We start from the raw sequence: 19,803 nt of genomic DNA, 5'->3' as shown, positions 1-19,803 counted from the left end.
AAAGTGTGATGTAACAGTAAACATTCCCATCAACCGGGAAATGATATGAACGCTATGACCCTTTAATGGCCGTAATTGCCTCCCCAGCCACCGCGTCCAGTATTTCCGTAATAGTTAGCGAAACCGGCGCCTCCGTAGTTACCGTAACCGGTAGCCTGGTGGTGTGTCTGGCCTGTGGCACCAGCTTGGTGTCCGCCAAGTCCACCCAGTCCACTGCCGTACTGGGGGTTCAGATGAGGGTATCCACCGAATCCCTGCTGTCCCTGCTGGCCTTGAAGAGGGGGAAGGCCAGTCTGCGCTTGAGGCTGTCCGGGCACACTGTTAGTGGCAGAGCCAGGGCGGTTGGCCTGCGCAAGGGAGGGACTGGGCCCGGCCGCCTTAGGTGTCTCGAAGCTCTTCGTCTCCTCCGAGCTCACCGGAGGCTGCTGGGAGATGGGTTGGTTTTGGCCGAAACCAGCCTGTGTGCGGCCAAAAACATCCGACATGCCCGCGCCAAAGGCGTTGGTGCCAGCGGCGGTCTGCTGGGTCTCAGAAGGCTGCGTGGATCCAGTGCGGCCATAGACAGAGTCACGGCCGGGAGCAGATTGGTTGAAGCTACCCGCGGTAGCAGGCGAGGAGGAGTGGTCGTAGGAGAAACCGTGCGGCTGGCCATACATACCAGCCTTGCCATATGGGCCATACTGATTGCCATATCCATACTGAGTGTTGTGCGGCATGTAGTGTTGGTCATCATAGCGGCGAGCATCGTCGTACATGGGTCGGTTTCTTCCGTACTGTTGCTGAGTCATCTGGCTCATGTACGAAGCATAGTGAGGGTTGGAGTAGTAAGGGTATCCGTAACCGTACGCATGAGCGGCAGCTTGACCAGGCATGTGCTGCGCAGTTGGAGTTTGAGTAGCGGCGGGGAGAGTTGGGTTCGGGGTGTTGTGACCGCTGCTAGGAGCATCGACATGGCCATAGCGGCTGGGAGGCTGAGTGGTGGGAGCTTGGGGCTGCACCTCAGCGCCGGAGACACCGAAACCAGCCGCCGCCCTTTGAGCCACAGAGGCATCCTGGGACTGGCCATAAGTGCCATAGTAGTTGTAAGGGAGGCGCTGGTCAACAGCGTAGAAAGGAGAGTATTCGCTGCCGGATGTGACAGTGGGCTGGACGGGGGCCTGGTTTGCGAATGGCTCCTGCACTTGCGGTTGAGGCTGGGTGACCTGCTGAGAAAACGGATCGTAAGGCTTCTGGGCCTCGGTGTAGCGGGCAAAATCTGTGAAAGAGGAATCGGCAGCGGAGACTTGTGGGACAGGAGGAAGTCCGGGAGCCGGACGGGAAACGGTAGGAGTCTCGGTGGACGGCTGGGCCTGAGTGGAAGGAGGTAGAGAGGCACGAGGAGCGACGGGAGAGTGTTGAGGGGGCTGAGCACGGGTTTCAGCGTTTTCTCTGTTCTCGTCAATATCGACATCGGCAACATCGCCGTTCAGTCCCATGCTGCCAAACTGCACAGCCGCACGATCAACGGCGTGGTTTCCAGGCATGACCACAGCTTCTTGCTGTTCCATGACACGACGCTGCGATCCGGGGGCCCGAGCGCCGGACTTGAATACGCTCGAAGGGAAGGCAGCTTGAGCAACTTGACGAGCGGGAGTAGAGACAGCTGCGATGCTGTTGGCATCAAGGGTGCTGCCGACTGTGCTAGCCGCAGTGGCTGTGGGAGCGGGAGGTGAAACATCGGGGAGTTGTTCAAGGTTTGTCTTGGTCAGACCATCCTTGGGAGGAGCGATGTGCGCAGTGGAAGGAGTAACAGGGAGAGCTTCAGCAGGCTGCTTAGGAAGGACAGGTTCAGGTCCTTTCTCGACAGGAATAGGAACAGGAACAGGGATTGGGACAGGAGCGGGGGCGGTAGCAGCAGCGGGAGCTGGAGCAGGTGCGGGTGCGGGCGCAGGAGCAGGGGCAGATTCAGCTGCTTTCTGCTCCGCTGCTGGCTCAGCGGCTGGCTGTTGTTGTTCAGCGGGGGCGGGAGCTGGGACAGGCGCAGGCGTAGGTGTAACTGCGGGTTTCTTCTGCGGAGGCGGCGCAGGCTTTGCGAACAAGCTCGCCCAACCTTTCTTGGTGCCATCCGGCATCACGTTGGCCTTCGGGGCCTCTTTGACAGCGTCGGCGGTCGTATCGGCGTCGACAGGGGGAGTTTCGACCTCAATCGGTTTCTCGGGAACGATCGTTGTCTCCACAACGTCCACGGTGGTAGTGACAACGGGCTTCTCGGCGCGTGCACTGACAGCTCCAGCCCGGCCGCCGCGACCACCACGACCACGATCCCCACGGGCGCGTCCACGACCCTCAAATCCGCCACGTCCACGGCCTGAGCGAACGGAACTTGTGGTTGCCTCAGTCGGGGTGCTCTGTGCCTCCTTGGCCTTGGAGCGGTTGCGGTCGGTCGTCTTCTTTTTCACCTCACCCCACTGTGAGACGTTGCCTGTTGAGATAGAACGATCAAAGTCAGAGCCAATTCCAGTGGACAGCAGATGTAGAGATATGAGATACAACTCGGGGGATCCGCGATCACATACCTTCAGTAATGCGCTCAATAGCATCCTCGAGCACGCMGTCGGCATCTTCCAGAGCAAACACGAGATCCTCATCGGTCCAGTCAGGGAACAATTCCTTCAGTGTGGGCAGATCGTTCGAGTATTTCTTCTTCATCTGACCGATCTCTCCTTCATCTTCAAATGTGGTCTGGTCTGAGGTGTCTGCCTTGGCCGATCTGCTGCCTCCGCGACCACCTCTGGAGCTATAGCCACCTCGACCACCACGAGCGGATACTCTGCCTCGAGAGGCAGAAGGCCGTGTTTGAACTTCAGACATGTCTTCTGGTAGTGTTGATGTATCTCCAAAACGGAGCAATTAAATAATAGAAGAGGAGATTGAAGGAATTTCCGACGTCGACGGTGGGGACGACAAAGTGTGGCTGACCTGAACGGGTAAAAAGAGGTCGTTGGTAGTGGAAATGATCACAGCTGCACCCTCACGAGAGGACAGCACCAAAACCACGGGCACAAGGGCCGCCGAATCCGGGGAGACAACGGGGGAAAAAGGGGAAAGAGAAGACGAAGGACGGAGGAGGAGGATAGTTGAGAAAAGGAAAAAAGAATAATAAGAAAAAAGGGAAGTTATTATAGACTTGTGGGGAAGAGGAAGCAGTAGAGAGAGTGGGAAGAAGGGAGGAAGAGATTAATTATTGGGACTTGGATCAAGATCGAAATGGCAGGGAACGAGACTTTCTGCTAGTAAGGTAGAGAAGGTTTGGGCCGGCGTGTGTCTGAAGGAGACAGCTGAGCCTGAGGCAACAGCCGATCTTTTTGCTCCTTTAGCGAGTAGATAGACTATGGGGGGGGGGAGGAGGCTCTCTGGGATGATTTCATCATCTACATAGCCTTAAAGTACTCTTGAAATGAATACATCTAGTTATTCTATCTTGTGGGCTATAGTTGTCTAACTGTTAGTATCGTCATCAATTGAGCTCTATTGACTACTCTACATCTTAAAACCCTCCTTGATGATCATTATTGTGGACAACTTCGCCTCTCTAACCCTTTCCTCCTCTTGTGTGGCCTGCTTTGGTTTGGGTATCAGAAGACCATCCTTTCATTCGCTGCTTCCACTCACCGCCCCCGGTTTTGCGCTTCCCAATCGCTCAGGTGATGTTCGCTGCCTGAGGCTCGGTTGATTCCTTGTATGCTCCGTTTGAACTGCTGAGGGACAGGTTGAGCACGAGAACTGAGGTATTCCACTCGCAATACATCTCGTCTATCAACCCCACGGCAGCAGAGTCAACATGAAGGGGTCATCATTGTTCAAATTTAGCCCTTTCGCAAAAATTCATCAACCTCTTCCTCGTACGCCAAGAGAATCAGCGCAATTACTGAACGCCCTTACCTCCTCCTTCCGTCGTCAGCTTGATCGAGAGTACCCATCATCCTCTTCAGCCAATAACGATGAGAACGGTGACAATCCTTTATCCTCCGTTCATGCCACGGACAAACATCTACGGACTATTTTGGAGAATCCTCTTTTCCGCGTCATTCCCTCAAGTGCAGCTAGTCCTGCGCACCAATCCGGTCTTGGACCACTTCAGGAGCAGAAACTGGCGACTGAGCCTATGACCGTCTTCGATGAATTGGTTGCCTCGGGTTCTGTTAATAAGACCGCTCTGTTCAATTGTTTAAGGGCCCAGCTAGTGCTCGCCAGCGCTAATACCGGCGATGGAGTTGTAGACGCGATGAAGAAGTCTAAGGCCGGTTCCAAAATCGTGTCCTGGTGGTACGCATCCGATTCCGAATCCAGGAAAATGCTATTCACAATACGATCTTCAACCGTCACACTCCTCAAATTCATGATCGCTGAGGGGCTACAGAAGACGGCAATGACCTGGCTGGGAATGCTGTTGAGCCGTGACCTGGGCGGTGCTGACGGTCGCATATCGGAGGCCATGGCCCAAACCGTGGCTCGAAATTTCCTGCTCGACCTCTTGAAAGCTGAGATTCAGTACGGAGAGGGTTTAGTCTCGGCCATGAGGTACTACTTGGAGGCGAGCAGGCTGCCAATCTCTACAGATTACGAGCTCGGCCTTGTTCAATACAAGAAAGCCCTACTAATGCCTGCAGCCGGGTTTTTGTGCCGCGCAGCCATGGAGGGTGAGCAATCGCAGCTCAAACAAATGCCTCTTGAGATGTACGATGAATATGTGAGGATTATCGCTTCATGGTCTCTCAAATCGTTACTACTAGCTTGCGTGCCTCTTTTCCACCCGACCCGACCTGACGCTACGCGCTTTGTGCAATTTACAGAGAGAATATCACGAGTTCGGCTCACAACATGGCCCAAGACGAAAAAGGAGAACTTTGTGCTCTATGCCATTACCGCCATTCGTATCTTGGTCGATCAGCAAAAATTGGCGGAAGCTTCATACTTGGCACGCTTTATTCAGGAGAATCTGCCGGAAAAGATTGGCCAGGAGTCGGCATCCAGCACGTTTGATCAAGTGTCGGCAGAGGAGGAGAACCTATCCAACCTACTGGGCCTGGCATGATTCGCATTGGCTCGCATGTTAACCATGTCGAACCAACATACACAAACACATGAGATGTAGCCCATTGGATTCTGGCTAATTGAGACCATTGGAGTGCCACCTTTCCAGCATCATTCATCGACGTCATGGACTTTGACCGACGAGGGACGCAGTTCACGCGAGGAAGCGCCCATCTCGTCCCAACTCGGCAATGGTGCTCCACTCTGCCGCACTAATGCCACCCTTACTCCTCTTCTTGGCATGCTTACCTACAACAAAGAACGTCAAGAAGCGCCAGACTACGCCAGGGATGCAGGCCAGACCCTGGTGCTCAGCCCGGAATTGAAGTCTGGTGTTGCGTTACTAAATCTAGCACCCGCTAACATGTTGGGGGCGAATAGAACAAATAACCGAGAGAAGGCTAGCGTTCTCGAAGATCTTAGTCAACGTCTCACGCGCTGTCTCCTCTCCATTCCCTTCACACTTTGTCATCCTCGACCTCTCCTCATCGGTGATACACTGTTCCAGAATCATCTATCCTAGCGATCTCAGCTATAGTGATAATCAAGTCTCTTTTTTCGAGACCATTATATCGTCTCCATTTCCCATTCATGGACGAAGCCCATATAAGTACACATTAGCAATCACAATCATGGCCACCGAAAACGACTCTAGCGTTGTAAAAGGTCACTCCAAGCAAGGTATGTCCAGGATACAGGGCGCTGTCTGGCCGCCCGAGTTAAACTTCAAAACCATTTAATTACCACCCTAAGCGTTCAAATAGAGCAATCAGACGCTATCAGACGCTAATGGATATCGCCAGAGCCTACAATCCAGACCGAACCAGAAGTCAACAGTAAATCGCTAGAGAATACTGCTAGAGAGACCAAGGTCGACAGCCGTCCACTGGAGAGTGACAAAGCGCTCCCTGCAGAGTCCATCCCCAATCCAAACCAGAGCAGCTCGGAAGGAACCAAGTCTGCTGAAGACTTCAAAGCCATCGATCCTTCAACTTCTCCAGAACAGGCCCTCGCTGGGGCTGTGACTGACGCTCAACCACCATCTACCGCAGACACCGCGCAAGCAGGAGACAAACAAGAGCGCAACCCGTCTTCGGCACCGGCCCATGATGACAAAGCTGTCCCTGGAGAATCCACAGAACCCGCACGTAAGAAGCAAAAAATTAGCAAGAGGAATGGCGTGGTCGAAAACGGTCAACCAGCTGCCCCGGCCACCGGTAGTGAGCAAAAGTCAGGGCGCTCTAAGAAAGTGAAAGACACAGTGAAGCGTATAGTTCATACAGATGGTATCGGGAGTCGGACACGCAGTCGGACCAAGGCTGCAGCGACTTGAGCTGTACTCCTTTGATTTCCGGACTCTTGTCGACCTTCATGGCCTACTAGTGAATGTCTGCTACGAGACACTCTCTTTCAATTTCCCTTTAGCAGTCTTAGCAATGATAATGCAAACTGGTACAGCTGTTACTCTTGCGTATCCAACATAAGCACACATAATTGTCAGTTCGATATCTGCGAGTATATATTCTGATTGAGGAAATCAGTAATACTTCAACCACCATGTGTCAATCTTTGATGAGTAATGCTTTGACGTATAAACGAAGTCATCTAGAGCAGGTGCAAGCACAATTATCAAAATGATGGAGCAATCCCAAGCCCTGTTGTATATCAACGCCTTCTTGAGAAAAGCCGATATCGGGCTGAGGCGTTGTTAGTAAGGTACTCCGTACCCCAACCCCTCGCTGAGTCACAGCCACGGAGCGGATCAAGCGTTATCGCTGGAGGGGATTGAGTCACTGTCATAGCTCCAATAGTCATCGTTCTAATTTCACTTTCCATATTTGAAATCTCGATTTTTTCTTTTCAAGGAAATCAATCTGTCTTCGAGCATTCATCAATTGAATTTCAGTCATGTCGAGCAATAAGATCTGGTTGCGCGCTGAAACCAAGCCCGCCGAGGCTCGGTCTGCTTGTGAGTTCTACATGTTCTTGCGAAAAATACCCTAGTCATCATGGCATTTTCAATCTGTAAATCTTTCAATTGCATGTGCTAATTGTATGGAATGTAGTGACCCCGACTACCTGCAAGGCCCTCATGGATGCCGGCTACGAGGTGACCGTGGAGCGTTCCACTCAGCGGATTTTCGACGGTGAGGATAATCTCCCGATTCCTTCTCAGGGCCAATCGCTAACAGAACTGGCTTTGTGACAGATAAGGAGTTTGAGCAGGTAATTTGAGATTCGCACATAATCCCTTCTTCGGACGACATTCTCACGCACTAGTTGTACAGATCGGCGCTCCCCTCGTCGAGGAAGGTTCATGGGTGAAGGACGCACCTAAAGATGCCTATATACTGGGTCTGAAGGAGCTTCCCGAAGACGATTTCCCCCTTGAGCACGTTCACATCTCCTTTGCGCACTGCTACAAGCAACAGGCTGGTTGGGAGAAGGTTCTCAGCCGGTGGCCTCGCGGAGGCGGCACCCTCTTGGACTTGGAATTCCTCACAGATGACGCCGGACGCCGAGTAGCCGGTAGGTGACAACTGTTTCTGCTTTGGATGAATGAAATAGTGTCTGACTTTCACCTTCAGCTTTTGGATACTCCGCCGGTTATGCAGGTAAATTATTTCGCTTTGCTATGCGTCGTATATAGGGGAATGCTCACGCTATGCACAGGTTCTGCTTTGGCCATTAAGAACTGGGCCTGGCAATTGACGCATCCTGAGGGCGAACCCCTTCCTGGCGAGACTCCCTACGCAAACCAGGACTTGTTGATCGAGTCAGTGAAGGAGTCGTTGGAGTCTGGCAAGAAGCTGTCTGGCAGGTCGCCCAGGGTACTTGTCATTGGAGCTGTGAGTGTGCATTCGATGAGCTGAGGTCTCCTAATTGTACTGACCAAGTCTAGCTTGGGCGTTGTGGCAAGGGAGCCGTTCAACTGGCCAAGGATGTCGGCATTCCTGAGTCCGATATCATCCAGTGGGATATGGAAGAGACCAAGAAGGGTATGTCTTCATTCTCACCTGCAGCTAGTGTGCCTGTGCTAATCTGATTTTTCAGGTGGTCCCTTCAAGGAGATTGTTGAGGATGCAGATATTTTCATCAACTGCATCTACCTTTCCGCTAAGATCCCTCCTTTCGTCAACACCGACTCTCTGTCTTCTCCTAACCGCCGCTTGTCTGTCATTTGTGACGTGAGCGCCGACACGTATGTTACTCTTTTGGACTCTTAAGGATAAAGGACGTTCTCGCTGACATTCTGAACTTGTCTCACTCAGAACCAACCCCCACAATCCTATCCCTGTCTATTCCATCACAACCACTTTTGACAAGCCCACAGTGACTGTTCCCCTTCCCGAACGGGCCCAGGGCCCTCCATTGAGCGTGATCAGCATCGACCACCTCCCATCCCTCCTTCCCCGTGAAAGCTCCGAGATGTTCAGCGAAGCCTTGCTGCCGAGCCTACTGCAACTCAAGGACAGAAAGAACGCTCGTGTCTGGAAGCAAGCAGAGGACTTGTTCAACGAGAAGGTTGCCACCTTACCCTAGTCGATGTGCGCTTAAGTTTGTTTTCTCAACATGGTGAATCGGGACGCTCTCCGACTCACCCGGTCAATGCGCTGATACCTTGGGGGAAGCGATGCCTTTTTGTATATGCAGTAGTGTGTCATGAATCTCTTTTTAGAAAGACTACTACAATAGATTGAATCAATGAAAAGTTCTTGTTGAGACAAAACGACTTGTGTTCAAGCGATTTCGAGAATTGAGTCTCATATATTCAGTCAGGCAGGCGATGAAAAAAGCCAAGTCATTCTAAGTTGATGATATTCCTGCTCTATCATCAACTAAAAGTACCCGAATATCTCGATTATGTTGAAGTGAGAATTCTAATCTGCTTTATTTGCGCCTTACTCCATGGTCACGTTTCGATCATGCCATGTCTCTGAGGCTTAGATCCAGCACTCTCAAAAGGGACACCATCACCACCCCAACTACTCTTGAGTTACAAATTTTATCCTTCAAACTGCTCCAATCCGGCTGATGGAGTCTAACAAGTGGACAATTATCAGGATTGCGCATTGGATCATCAGGCCCTATTGACGATGATCTCCTTACCATTTGTTAAGGGGCAACTATGGTCCTGCAGATCTGGCTGTGGAACACCACTCAACTGACCCCGATGATCTCATATTGGTCCACGAACTCCTGGAGCACTGGAAGCCATGGTATCCTTGAACATGCTCCTTTTCTGTAGTCGTCAGGCGGACCCAGGATCTCAAATGTGGGGGTTTCAGACGTCGTTGACGGTCGCTTGGCGTCCCAGGTTCTCCGGACGAAACTCGGGAGTGAAGAGCGAAGAGCGAAGACGACGAAGATTGATCAGATTTCAACATTCCCCTATCTTGTTGCCTGGATATTCATTTATGCAAGTCGCTCTGTCATGATTAATTCGGATGTTCTGACGACATGAACGATTATTTAAGCAGTTTATAAGCATGCGTGAGTGCCCTTTTCTCGCCTTCAACCCCATTGTTCAAATTCCTCTCCACAATCCACATCCTCGGGTGCTACGCTGTGTATGGGGAAAAACAGTTATCTGACGGACAATTATCCGCCCATAGCCGCCACCCAGAAACTGTCATCTTCACTCTGAATATCATCATTCGACGGAGAAATTGCACTACAGGAGTCGAAGAAAACTTATCGACATTCTTGTCCTGCCGTTAGGTTCGCCATTGGCTTTTTGGAGTGGCTCGCCTCCCAGTCAGAGTCGAACCTCGCCTCCCCCCCGCGCGCCGCCAATGGAGCAATGAGCCTGGCGACGTTTCGTGCATTCGAAAGATATCCTCAACCAATAGCATCGATAGGGGGCTCTCGCGGCTCAACAGCAACGCAGCTATGCAGGAAAAGTCGACGACCATCGCCGCATACGCAGCCGGAGCATCCCTCGCCGCCGTGGCCCTCTTCTACGTGTTCGGACCAAATTACACAATCGACGGCGACGACTCGAACGACAGTGACCGCAAGAAGAGTATTGTGGGGCTGTCGAATCCGGCGAACGACTGCTTCATCAACTCGGTCCTGCAGGCGCTCGCGGGCCTGGGCGATCTGCGTGTCTACCTGATCAGGGAACTACATCGGCGTGAACTAGATGGACCGGACATATATAACTCACTGCCGGAGGCAGATGAGACGTCGCGTGGGATGAGACCTGAGAGGGTCCGGGAACTACAGCAGGGTACGATCACGCGAGCTCTGAAAGAGATGTTGGACCGATTAAATGAGCGTCCAATCTACAAGAAGACCATCACCAACCGGGCTTTCATCCAGGCTCTCGAGTACGCTTTCCGTACTCGGATTAGCCGCAATCAGCAGGATGCGCAGGAATTTCTTCAGATCGTCGCGGAGCGTCTTTGTGACGAATACCATGCCGGCTTGAAGGCACGACAGCGTGCACAAGGTTCTGTTGCAGCGCTGCCAGCCTCCGGTGGCGGGGAATCTATACAAAGTAATGTTGTCGAGAAGGGATCTACTGAAATCGAAGTGCGGATTGACGATGGATCTGAGATTGGCCTCCCGGCAATCATCGACAACAAATTGAAAGAGATCGACAATGAATACGGATTTCCATTCGAAGGACAGATGGAATCGCAGATTGAATGCCAGTTCTGCCATTATCAATACAAGCCGAACAAGACTTCATTCGTGAACCTGACGCTACAAGTTCCTCAGAAGAGCTCGACCACCCTCAGTTCCTGCTTCGACGGATTGCTCAAAACAGAATATATCGATGACTTCCGGTGTGACAGATGCCGGTTGCAACATGCCCTGGATGCCAAGATGGTAGACATGAGCAGGTCTCATTCCACGAGAGATCGGGAGCGTATCGAACAAGAGGTCCAGTTGATTCGACATGCTATCGTTACAGATCCTGAGAATCCTCCCGAAGGAGTCAGCCTTCCTCCAGCGGATCTCGCGCCTAAGCGAAAGATTGCTCGCCATATGCGCATCACTGTTTTCCCCAAGATTATAGCAATCCATCTTTCGCGCTCGATCTTTGATCGCAGTAGTTCTACAAAAAATGCCGCCAAGGTGTCCTTTCCTGAGAGGCTCCCTTTGGGTGGGATTCTGAGCCAGAAGTGGTTCAAGCTGCTGGCCATTGTCTGCCACAAAGGCAGTCATAACAGTGGCCACTACGAAACCTTCCGACGTAACAACCTCTACCCACCTTTCTCTACTCCGGACGTCTTTAGTTCCTATGCGCAAAGTCGGGCGACCAGCGTCAATCCCTCTACTGCACCGAGTCCTCGGCTCGCGGCTCGCGGGGCCCCCGAGACAGAACCTTCCCCAATCAGCCTTTCTTCCTCGACATCATTACCATCCCTGTCGGGCACTTCGATCTCATCCCCAGCTCGTTCTCACTCAGCGTCGGCGAGGGATGCCTCACAACCTGCATCTCAGCTGAATGCGCCTCCCTCGCCGTCTGCTCGGCCCACCACATCCAGCTCCCGTGTATCCTTTCAGAGTATCCGCACCAAATCGTCAGGATCTAAGCAGAATCTCTCGCCGCCGGGATCCGAAACTCAAAGTCCAGCTAGTGATAGTGGAGCCTGGAGCAAGTCCGGATCACGGCCATCCTTCATGAGTGAGCGGACCACTCCCAGAACCCCTCCAGAAGTACCAGCTCTGTCGACTTCTCGGCTCCGTCGTCGCAAGAAGACGAATGATCGATGGTGGCGGATCTCCGACGAGAAGATCAAGGAATGCAAGACTTCAGACGTGCTGGGCATGCAGAAAGAAGTCTATCTCTTGTTTTATGAAATGGAAAAAGCGTCTTTCGGGCCTTAGGCGTCGCAATCAGAAGTTGAGGGCTGAAAACATCATTGAATGCACATACGCGACTCGTGTCATTTTGGGTTCAGCGCATATATGGCGGGGACATAATTGAAATCTTGGACATTGATATGGACATTGATCGCATACGTACATAGTTTCTTCTCGGAGAATTTCTTTGTCAGACAGCATCTGGACATAGGAGCTTAGGATAGAACGAGTTGATAGTCTTTGAATAGAACTTCATTCATGACGCCAGACTGTAGTAAAAACCGTCCGGCGTCGGGAATATCTACACCGCTTCATAAAGAGTCGCACATGGCTGATGCCGACGATAACCAATTGTCCGGATAGCTGAAAGTCTGGGCCATGAGAAAAGAAAGCAAAGGAATGGACTGGAACGGTAATTGACGGTTAAGGGGAGAGTTTCTCCGCTGCTTTCGCCGAGAACGTATAGAGGCACGAAAGAAATACGGAGAGATGGGTATTCGTTTTCGCAGAGAACCGAGAGTCAACAAACCGGCTGAGGCACTGTAGGAGTGAAAACCGCGCTCAATTGACAGGACACAGCTTCGATTCAACTTCTGCAGATATGCTCCTTTGACCTTAGTATTAGTTGGCCCTTCTACACGCAAGTACAGTTCATCCATTGACTACGTGTGGCGTAGTAGAGAGCTTCAGTCCATGACGCGGGCGATGATGTCATGTGATGGACGCGGGGATTTTCGGGTCAAGCAAGCAGGCCTGAGGCCAAACGGGCGTCATGGCCCCTCTAGTAGGATCGATTTACCCCACCAGTCACAGAGAGTGCAGTAGGAATAGGATAGCTCAAGGATAGCAGAGGGTTAGGGGGCCTCTAGTATGGTTATTATTATATCATCTCGTCCCTTTTCCTTCTTTCTTCCTTCTTTCTCTTCTTACTACCACATCATCAGGAGAACCGGTTCAGGCGAACTGAAATCATACTGACTACATCAATTCCCCACCACCCGGTGAGTTCTTCAAGGCATCCCACTGCTGCTGCCCCTCCATTAGTGGCTCGCTGCCCCTCCCTTGTGTGCTACTTATTTAACTGCCACCGTATTCGTCGTCCGGTAAAGCTCTTCGGTGATCTTCATTGAATTAGAAGACTACTAAAAAGTTTTGTTGTTTCGTCATCTAATTACTTATCTATCCCGTCTCCCGTCCAGATCTTCTTTCCCTCTTCAATTTCATCAACTCGAACCATCCAGACAGTTTAGTCGCATCCAAACCATAGTCACAATGGGTATCCTTGAGAAGCTTTCCCGCAAGTCCGGCGTCATCGTTGGTGATGACGTCCTCCGTCTCTTCGAGTACGCTCAGGAGAAGAACTTTGCTATTCCCGCCATTGTAAGTTTACCAACCACTATAGCTTGCGCAACTCGTCGTGGTGCATAAGCTCGGTATACTAACAGTTGAATATAGAATGTCACCTCTTCTTCCACCGTCGTCTCTTGCCTCGAGGCCGCTCGCGACCAGAACTGCCCCGTCATCCTCCAGGTCTCTCAGGGTGGCGCCGCCTACTTTGCTGGAAAGGTATGAGACGCTCCCCTTGTCAACCGGTCCTCAATCGCAGGATAGAGCTAATTCATTGCAGGGTGTCAGCAACGATGGTCAGAAGGCCTCCATCGCTGGTTCCATCGCCGCTGCCCACTACATCCGTAGCATTGCTCCTGCCTACGGCGTCCCCGTCGTCCTCCACACCGACCACTGCGCCAAGAAGCTCCTTCCTTGGCTCGACGGTATGCTCGATGAGGATGAGCGCTACTTCAAGCAGCACGGCGAGCCCCTCTTCTCCAGCCACATGATCGATTTGTCCGAGGAGCCCGTTGACTACAACATTGAGACCACCGCCAAGTACCTGAAGCGCGMTGCCCCTATGAAGCAGTGGCTCGAGATGGTATGCTCCCTTTGGAATTGCTGTCATGTGTGCGTAAGCTAATGCCTATGTAGGAAATCGGTATCACTGGTGGTGAGGAGGACGGTGTCAACAACGAGGACGTTGACAACAACTCCCTGTACACTCAGCCCGAGGACATCCTGGCCATCCACAACGCTCTCGCCCCCATCAGCCCCTACTTCTCTATTGCCGCTGGTTTCGGTAATGTGCACGGTGTCTACAAGCCCGGCAACGTCCGTCTCCACCCCGAGCTTCTGAAGAAGCACCAGGCCTACGTCAAGGAGAAGATCGGCTCCAAGAAGGAGAAGCCCGTCTACTTCGTCTTCCACGGTGGCTCTGGTTCCAGCAAGGAGGAGTACAAGGAGGCCATCAGCTACGGTGTCGTCAAGGTCAACCTCGACACCGATATGCAGTACGCCTACATGTCCGGTGTCCGTGACTACATTCTCAACAAGAAGGACTACCTCATGGGCCCTGTCGGCAACCCTGACGGCGAAGATAAGCCCAACAAGAAGTACTTTGATCCCCGTGTGTGGGTTCGTGAGGGTGAGAAGACCATGAGCAAGCGTGTGCAGGTTGCTCTGGAGGACTTCAACACTGCTGGCCAGCTGTAAAGGTCTTGACTTGGACGTTCTTCTACCTTTGAATTCGGAAAACCGAGATTTCTATTTATCTTCCAGATACCAGTACATAAAATGAGCAAATGAATGGATCTAAAGAAATTTAATTGAGTCCTCGGTGGTTCAAGTCCAACCTGCGTAGATGTAGTATGCACTTTCAATGACAAGCGCAAAAACGATGTTAGTCCCTAGTGGACTGATGTAACATTCGCTTGATAGTCTTTGACCTGCAGAAATCCACGATAGAAAGGGCCAATGATGTAGAGAAGTAAGCGCTATGCAACGGAGGGTGTTCAGCCATCCACATGGCTGGCGTTGCTACACGTATCATGTATGGCTAATAGTCGGTGCCTCCTGGTTTCTTCTGTGTTTCAGGCTCAGCATTAGACTATATGCTATGTTTTATAGCTCAAGGGAGAGTTAGGAAAAATTGCCGGAAGAATAGCAACAGTACGTGGCTTCCTAGTTATTCAATAGCACCTTCGTCTCGCTGGTTTGGCACTTGTGATTGGATTCCGCAACTATTGAACCTGTCAATCGAACATGTTTTGGCAGATATACATCTCTATCTGAGGAAGCAATATCGCATTTTCTAGTATTTCCCGCCACTCGCTCTTCGCTAAAACTGACACGTCTGCGTGGATACGAAGAAGCGTACACTCAGAAAGAACCTCGGGTATCTATAGGGAGTTCAGCCGTAGGGCTTCCTACATCGTAGAGTCTCTTGCGTACTGATGAAAACGAGCATAACGGCCAAAAAGCTGATCGACAGATCGGCAGTCGTTCTTATTTGTATGCCAAGGGAGGTCTAGTAGTACGTCAGTGGCGAGTCGCGAGCTTGCAATTTCAGCGTCCATGCTGAGGTCCTCTGAGTCTCCGTAGATGTGGTTACAACCTCACGGGCAGTTTACGCATACCAAACTCGATGCAGGGCTCAATCGAGCATGACTATTAGTCTACTCTGTACCACGCTAAAATTTCGGAGGAGACCGAGAAGAAATCGCTCTAAGGCCCTAGTAGAGCTGCAAGTCTGACTATTGCATGCTAACGTTGACCAAGACGGAGACCGTTACTTAGGTAGTTTCCGTTCCTGTGCTATTCTTGTACACTACCTTACTGTAGGGGATCGACCTGCAGACCCTGTGTACTTCTGAGAAGGCGATAAAATAGTGCCACTTACCTGACCTGGACAACTTGAGGATGAGTACCAATCAAACACTATGTAGGGCTGTGTGTGGATAGATAGCTCCACCGGACCTTTCCAGTTGTCTCAGAATTGCTCCTGAAATGGCCACAGAAAGGATAACCCTCACACTTTGCGTGTAAGACTACTACTACCCAAGAGGTAATGTTCCAGACTCGACGCTAGTGGCAAACGGTGATTCGCGGGCGAAAATAGCAGTCGGCTAGAAGTCCAATAGTGTCCAATGACAGCGGTCGATCATTGACTGTGGAGTGGCATCTTTTTCGTTCCATCATTCTTCCCTTTGGGTTTGCCTCTTCCATCCGCCTTCTCAAATTTTTGTCACCGGAGCACACTGGGTTGAATAAACATGAAAGGTTCCTGTGGGTAGGGGCAGCATGGCTGATGTAACCAAGGTTGCGCAACTCAATCTGAGTGATAATAGAATGTACCAGCAACCGACTGTTCATCTACCAGGGAAAGAGTCTGATTACGTACGGTCATCAGGTACCGCTGGATATAGACCAGAATCACGAGTATAGACCAAAAAGGTCAGTTGACGGCCTCAATACTGTGTATAGATCAGCAGATATCTCAGCAGTGAGTTATCTCCAAAGGTATCTCCATGGTAAACCGTATCTGCTTTGTATCTACAGTTTAAGATCTTAGACATGCATCAACCATTGAATCCCTCCCATTAATGTTTAACCTGTAGATAGACTAGTTCCCTGTTCCAGACCCGCCTCCACCGAGCCCACATGCGGGCTGCCTGGTCCTCTTGTTGCTTGCTGTCTTGCGTTGTTCTCCGCGCCATTCCTAGTCATTATCCGTCTGTTTCAATCTTTTTTATCTTCTCTTTCCTGACTCTTTTCTGTCCCTTTTACGTGCCATGCATTTTTCTTTTTCTATCATATAGTCATTCGTTTCTGCCATATACCTCTGCGCTCTGATTCCTCTGGTGAAACCCTCACCGCCCGCTCTCTCGTCCATGCCGCAGTAGATTCTAAATACCATGGACCACTTCGCTCTGCGACAGCGTGACKATCCGTCGGGGGCTGAGCAGTTTCTMAAGCTTATTCAAGACCCTTTCAAGTCGGCTGTAAGTCCTCCAAATCATTCTCGATTCTGCAATCGCTAAATCGCGTCTGCTAGTTCCAAATCAATGCCGTGTGGGCCTCGCTCGGCGCCTCCGCCGGTATCTCCCTCCTCCTCGCCCTCCTCTTCTCCCTCTTTCGTCCTCATCACACCCTTGTATATGCGCCCAAAGTCAAACATGCGGATCGCAGACATACTCCGCCCCCAGTGGGCAAGGGCTTCTTCGCCTGGGTGAGACCCGTTCTGCGCACGCGAGAGCCCGAGCTGGTGGAATGCATCGGGCTCGATGCCACCGTTTTCCTGCGCTTCACCAAGATGTGCCGCAATATCTTCATCATTTTGAGTATCATCGGATGCGGCGTGATGATTCCGGTTAATATCACCAAGAGCAACGGCTCTGGCATCTCATCGTTGTCGGCGTTTGCGACCATGACCCCGCTTTATGTCACAACGGACGCGATTTGGAGTCAAGTCCTTTGTGCCTGGGCCTTCGACATCATCATTGCCTACTTTCTCTGGAGGAATTACAAGGCCGTAACAGCTTTGCGGAGAAAGTATTTTCAGAGCTCTGATTATCAGCGCAGTCTGCATGCTCGAACCTTGATGGTGTGTTACTGCCCGCCAAGCAGCTGGTTTTACATCGATGACTGACCGTTGTAGATTACGGATATTCCCAGCGAGGCACGTTCCGACGAAGCCCTTATGCGCCTTGTGGATGAATTCAACCCCACAGCTGCTCTCCCCCGGGCCTCCATCGGCCGAAATGTCAAGGATCTTCCCGTGTTGATCAAGGAGCATGAGGAAACCGTGCGGCAGCTTGAGTCCGTCCTGGCGAAATATTTTAAGCGGCCCGACCGTCTACCTGCCACGCGACCAATGATGCGACCTTCCAAGAAGCAAAGAGGCAATCATCCGGATTGCAAGGTAGATGCCATTGATTACCTGACCGATCGCATCCAGCGTCTGGAGGAAGAGATCCGTCACGTCCGCGCCTCCATCGACAAGCGCAACGCCATGCCATTCGGTTTTGTCAGCTGGGATATGATTGAGCATGCACATGCCGTCGCCTATACCGTGCGAAAGAAACACCCCAAGGGAACCACGATCCAGCTGGCACCTCGCCCGAACGAACTCATCTGGGAGAATTTGCCCTTGTCCAAGCAGGCACGAAAGTGGAAACGGTTCATGAACTTCATCTGGACTACTTTGTTGACCGTTGTATGGATCGCTCCTAACGCCATGATCGCCATCTTCCTGTCCAACTTGTCCAACCTGGGTCTGGTCTGGCCTGCTTTTCAGACATCGCTCAATGCGAACCCGGAAGTTTGGGCCGCGGTCCAGGGTATCCTCTCACCGGCGATCACTTCCCTGGTTTACCTCCTTCTACCGATCATCTTCCGTCGGTTGTCCATCAAGGCGGGTGACGTGACCAAAACCTCGCGAGAACGCCACGTCCTGAGTCATCTGTACTCGTTCTTCGTCTTCAATAACCTCATCGTCTTCTCGCTCTTCTCTGCCGCGTGGACATTTGTGGCCGCTGTCATTGATGCGAAGAAACACGACGAGGACGCCTGGCAAGCGATTAAGGATGGCGCTTTCTACCAAAAGGTCATGAGCGCCTTGTGCCAAGTGTCTCCGTTCTGGGTGACTTGGCTGCTGCAGCGCAATCTCGGAGCGGCCATCGACCTCGTGCAGTTGGTCACCCTGTTCTGGGTTTGGTTCGCCAAGACCTTTCTCGCGCCTACGCCCCGGCAGGCCATCGAATGGACCGCGCCGCCGCCGTTTGATTATGCGAGCTACTACAATTACTTTCTCTTCTATTCAACCGTTGCGCTGTGTTTCGCGACGCTGCAGCCCATCGTACTGCCCGTCACTGCGTTGTATTTCGGATTGGATGCCATGTTGAAGAAGTATCTGTTGCTCTATGTGTTCGTGACGAAGACAGAATCGGGCGGCCAGTTCTGGCGCGCCCTGTTCAACCGTCTAGTATTTGCGACCATCCTGTCCAATGTAGTCATTGCGCTGGTGGCCAAGACCAAGGGCACCTGGACCATGGTCTACTGCGTGATTCCGCTGCCATTCCTGATGCTGGGATTCAAGTTCTACTGCATGAAGAAATTCGACGACGACATCAAATACTACAACCGGGCCAACCTGACCGATGCGGAGGCGTTCGCTGTCGGCAAGTCAGGCAAGAAGGGGTCTGACCGACTCAGCTCCAAGTTCGGCCATCCCGCACTGTACAAGCCTCTGATCACCCCGATGGTGCACGCCAAGGCTGCCGAAGCGCTCAAACAAATATATCGCGGACGACTCGGCACCTCGGACGTCCGAGGAGAATACTCGGACATTGCAATGGATCCCATGTCGACCACGCAGCCGGGCAAGGCCATGGATGCCGCCCCATCGGCACCCTTCGAGGTTGTTCCCGAGAATCATCTCGACTTTTCCTACTTCAAAGATCGCCCAGACTTCCGTGACGAGTTTGGTGGGGGCATCTATGGCCGCCCCGAGGATCTGATGACCGAGCGGTCCCATACACCGCGAAGCCACTTGGCCGAATGGTCACCGACCACATCGCGCGCGTCATCGCCGACGCCGTCGCTGCCGTCGCTCTCTGGACTGAAAATGCCCGAAGGCTACGACCCAGTCGCGAACGATATCCACCCTGCCTTCCGCACTCCGCTCTCGCGTGAGGAGAGTGCGACGATAGGGACCGGTCTCTATCATCATCGGAGCGCGAGCGAGTCTCAGCAGCTCCTAAGCCAGGCCCAGGTGCCAGGCACGAGCGAGATAACACCTGCTCCCCTGGACCGATGGCGGACTGGAGGATACGGGCCTGTTGAGCAGGACGATCCCAATTTCACCTCGTATGAGCACTACCGTCCCGCGCGGTAGTTGCAGATTTGTACAGCTGAATGGTTTGGTTATGTCATAAACTTGATATGTGCATAGGTTTGGTCGGTTTGATTTGATTTGACTGTACATTTGACACGGGGTTAACGAACTTTACGCTATATTACATTCGATGACTGTTTCATTCATTATTATGACCTGAATATATACCTGTAGTATCATATATT

At 51.9% G+C, this 19,803-nt stretch overlaps 7 protein-coding genes across 7 annotated transcripts; 6 read left to right on the top strand and 1 right to left on the bottom strand.

Annotated features, from left to right (window-relative positions):
* Window positions 1-62: 62 nt before the first annotated feature.
* Asppvi_006699 (putative RNAPII degradation factor Def1) lies at window positions 63-2,850 on the bottom strand (the record flags this gene model as incomplete). Its single annotated transcript, XM_043302597.1, has 2 exons — window positions 63-2,461; window positions 2,556-2,850. The coding sequence occupies 2 exons, from the start codon at window positions 2,848-2,850 to the stop codon at window positions 63-65; spliced, it is 2,694 nt and encodes an 897-aa protein (XP_043158532.1).
* A 970-nt stretch (window positions 2,851-3,820) lies between these two features.
* On the top strand, window positions 3,821-5,074 carry Asppvi_006698 (uncharacterized protein; the record flags this gene model as incomplete). The annotated part of the gene is made up of 1 exon (XM_043302596.1): window positions 3,821-5,074. One exon carries the CDS (start codon window positions 3,821-3,823, stop codon window positions 5,072-5,074), a length of 1,254 nt encoding a protein of 417 aa, XP_043158531.1.
* A 631-nt stretch (window positions 5,075-5,705) lies between these two features.
* Asppvi_006697 (uncharacterized protein) lies at window positions 5,706-6,406 on the top strand (the record flags this gene model as incomplete). Its single annotated transcript, XM_043302595.1, has 2 exons — window positions 5,706-5,754; window positions 5,877-6,406. 2 exons carry the CDS (start codon window positions 5,706-5,708, stop codon window positions 6,404-6,406), a joined length of 579 nt encoding a protein of 192 aa, XP_043158530.1.
* Window positions 6,407-6,981: 575 nt separating this feature from the next.
* On the top strand, window positions 6,982-8,616 carry lys1 (saccharopine dehydrogenase (NAD+, L-lysine-forming); the record flags this gene model as incomplete). Its single annotated transcript, XM_043302594.1, has 8 exons — window positions 6,982-7,042; window positions 7,140-7,220; window positions 7,354-7,602; window positions 7,662-7,688; window positions 7,747-7,922; window positions 7,976-8,072; window positions 8,128-8,275; window positions 8,346-8,616. The coding sequence occupies 8 exons, from the start codon at window positions 6,982-6,984 to the stop codon at window positions 8,614-8,616; spliced, it is 1,110 nt and encodes a 369-aa protein (XP_043158529.1).
* A 1,350-nt stretch (window positions 8,617-9,966) lies between these two features.
* Asppvi_006695 (putative ubiquitin C-terminal hydrolase) lies at window positions 9,967-11,916 on the top strand (the record flags this gene model as incomplete). Its single annotated transcript, XM_043302593.1, has 1 exon — window positions 9,967-11,916. One exon carries the CDS (start codon window positions 9,967-9,969, stop codon window positions 11,914-11,916), a length of 1,950 nt encoding a protein of 649 aa, XP_043158528.1.
* A 1,248-nt stretch (window positions 11,917-13,164) lies between these two features.
* On the top strand, window positions 13,165-14,436 carry Asppvi_006694 (fructose-bisphosphate aldolase FBA1; the record flags this gene model as incomplete). Its single annotated transcript, XM_043302592.1, has 4 exons — window positions 13,165-13,272; window positions 13,348-13,458; window positions 13,520-13,822; window positions 13,876-14,436. The coding sequence occupies 4 exons, from the start codon at window positions 13,165-13,167 to the stop codon at window positions 14,434-14,436; spliced, it is 1,083 nt and encodes a 360-aa protein (XP_043158527.1).
* Window positions 14,437-16,637: 2,201 nt separating this feature from the next.
* On the top strand, window positions 16,638-19,618 carry Asppvi_006693 (putative DUF221 domain protein; the record flags this gene model as incomplete). The annotated part of the gene is made up of 3 exons (XM_043302591.1): window positions 16,638-16,724; window positions 16,778-17,326; window positions 17,381-19,618. 3 exons carry the CDS (start codon window positions 16,638-16,640, stop codon window positions 19,616-19,618), a joined length of 2,874 nt encoding a protein of 957 aa, XP_043158526.1.
* Window positions 19,619-19,803: the final 185 nt, after the last annotated feature.

Source organism: Aspergillus pseudoviridinutans, assembly GCF_018340605.1.
Source record: "Aspergillus pseudoviridinutans IFM 55266 DNA, scaffold_4, whole genome shotgun sequence".
In the NCBI taxonomy this organism is placed as follows: Eukaryota; Fungi; Ascomycota; class Eurotiomycetes; order Eurotiales; family Aspergillaceae; genus Aspergillus; species Aspergillus pseudoviridinutans.
The sequence above is the reverse complement of the archived record's forward strand: the minus strand, read 5'-3'. Positions and strand labels throughout refer to the sequence as shown.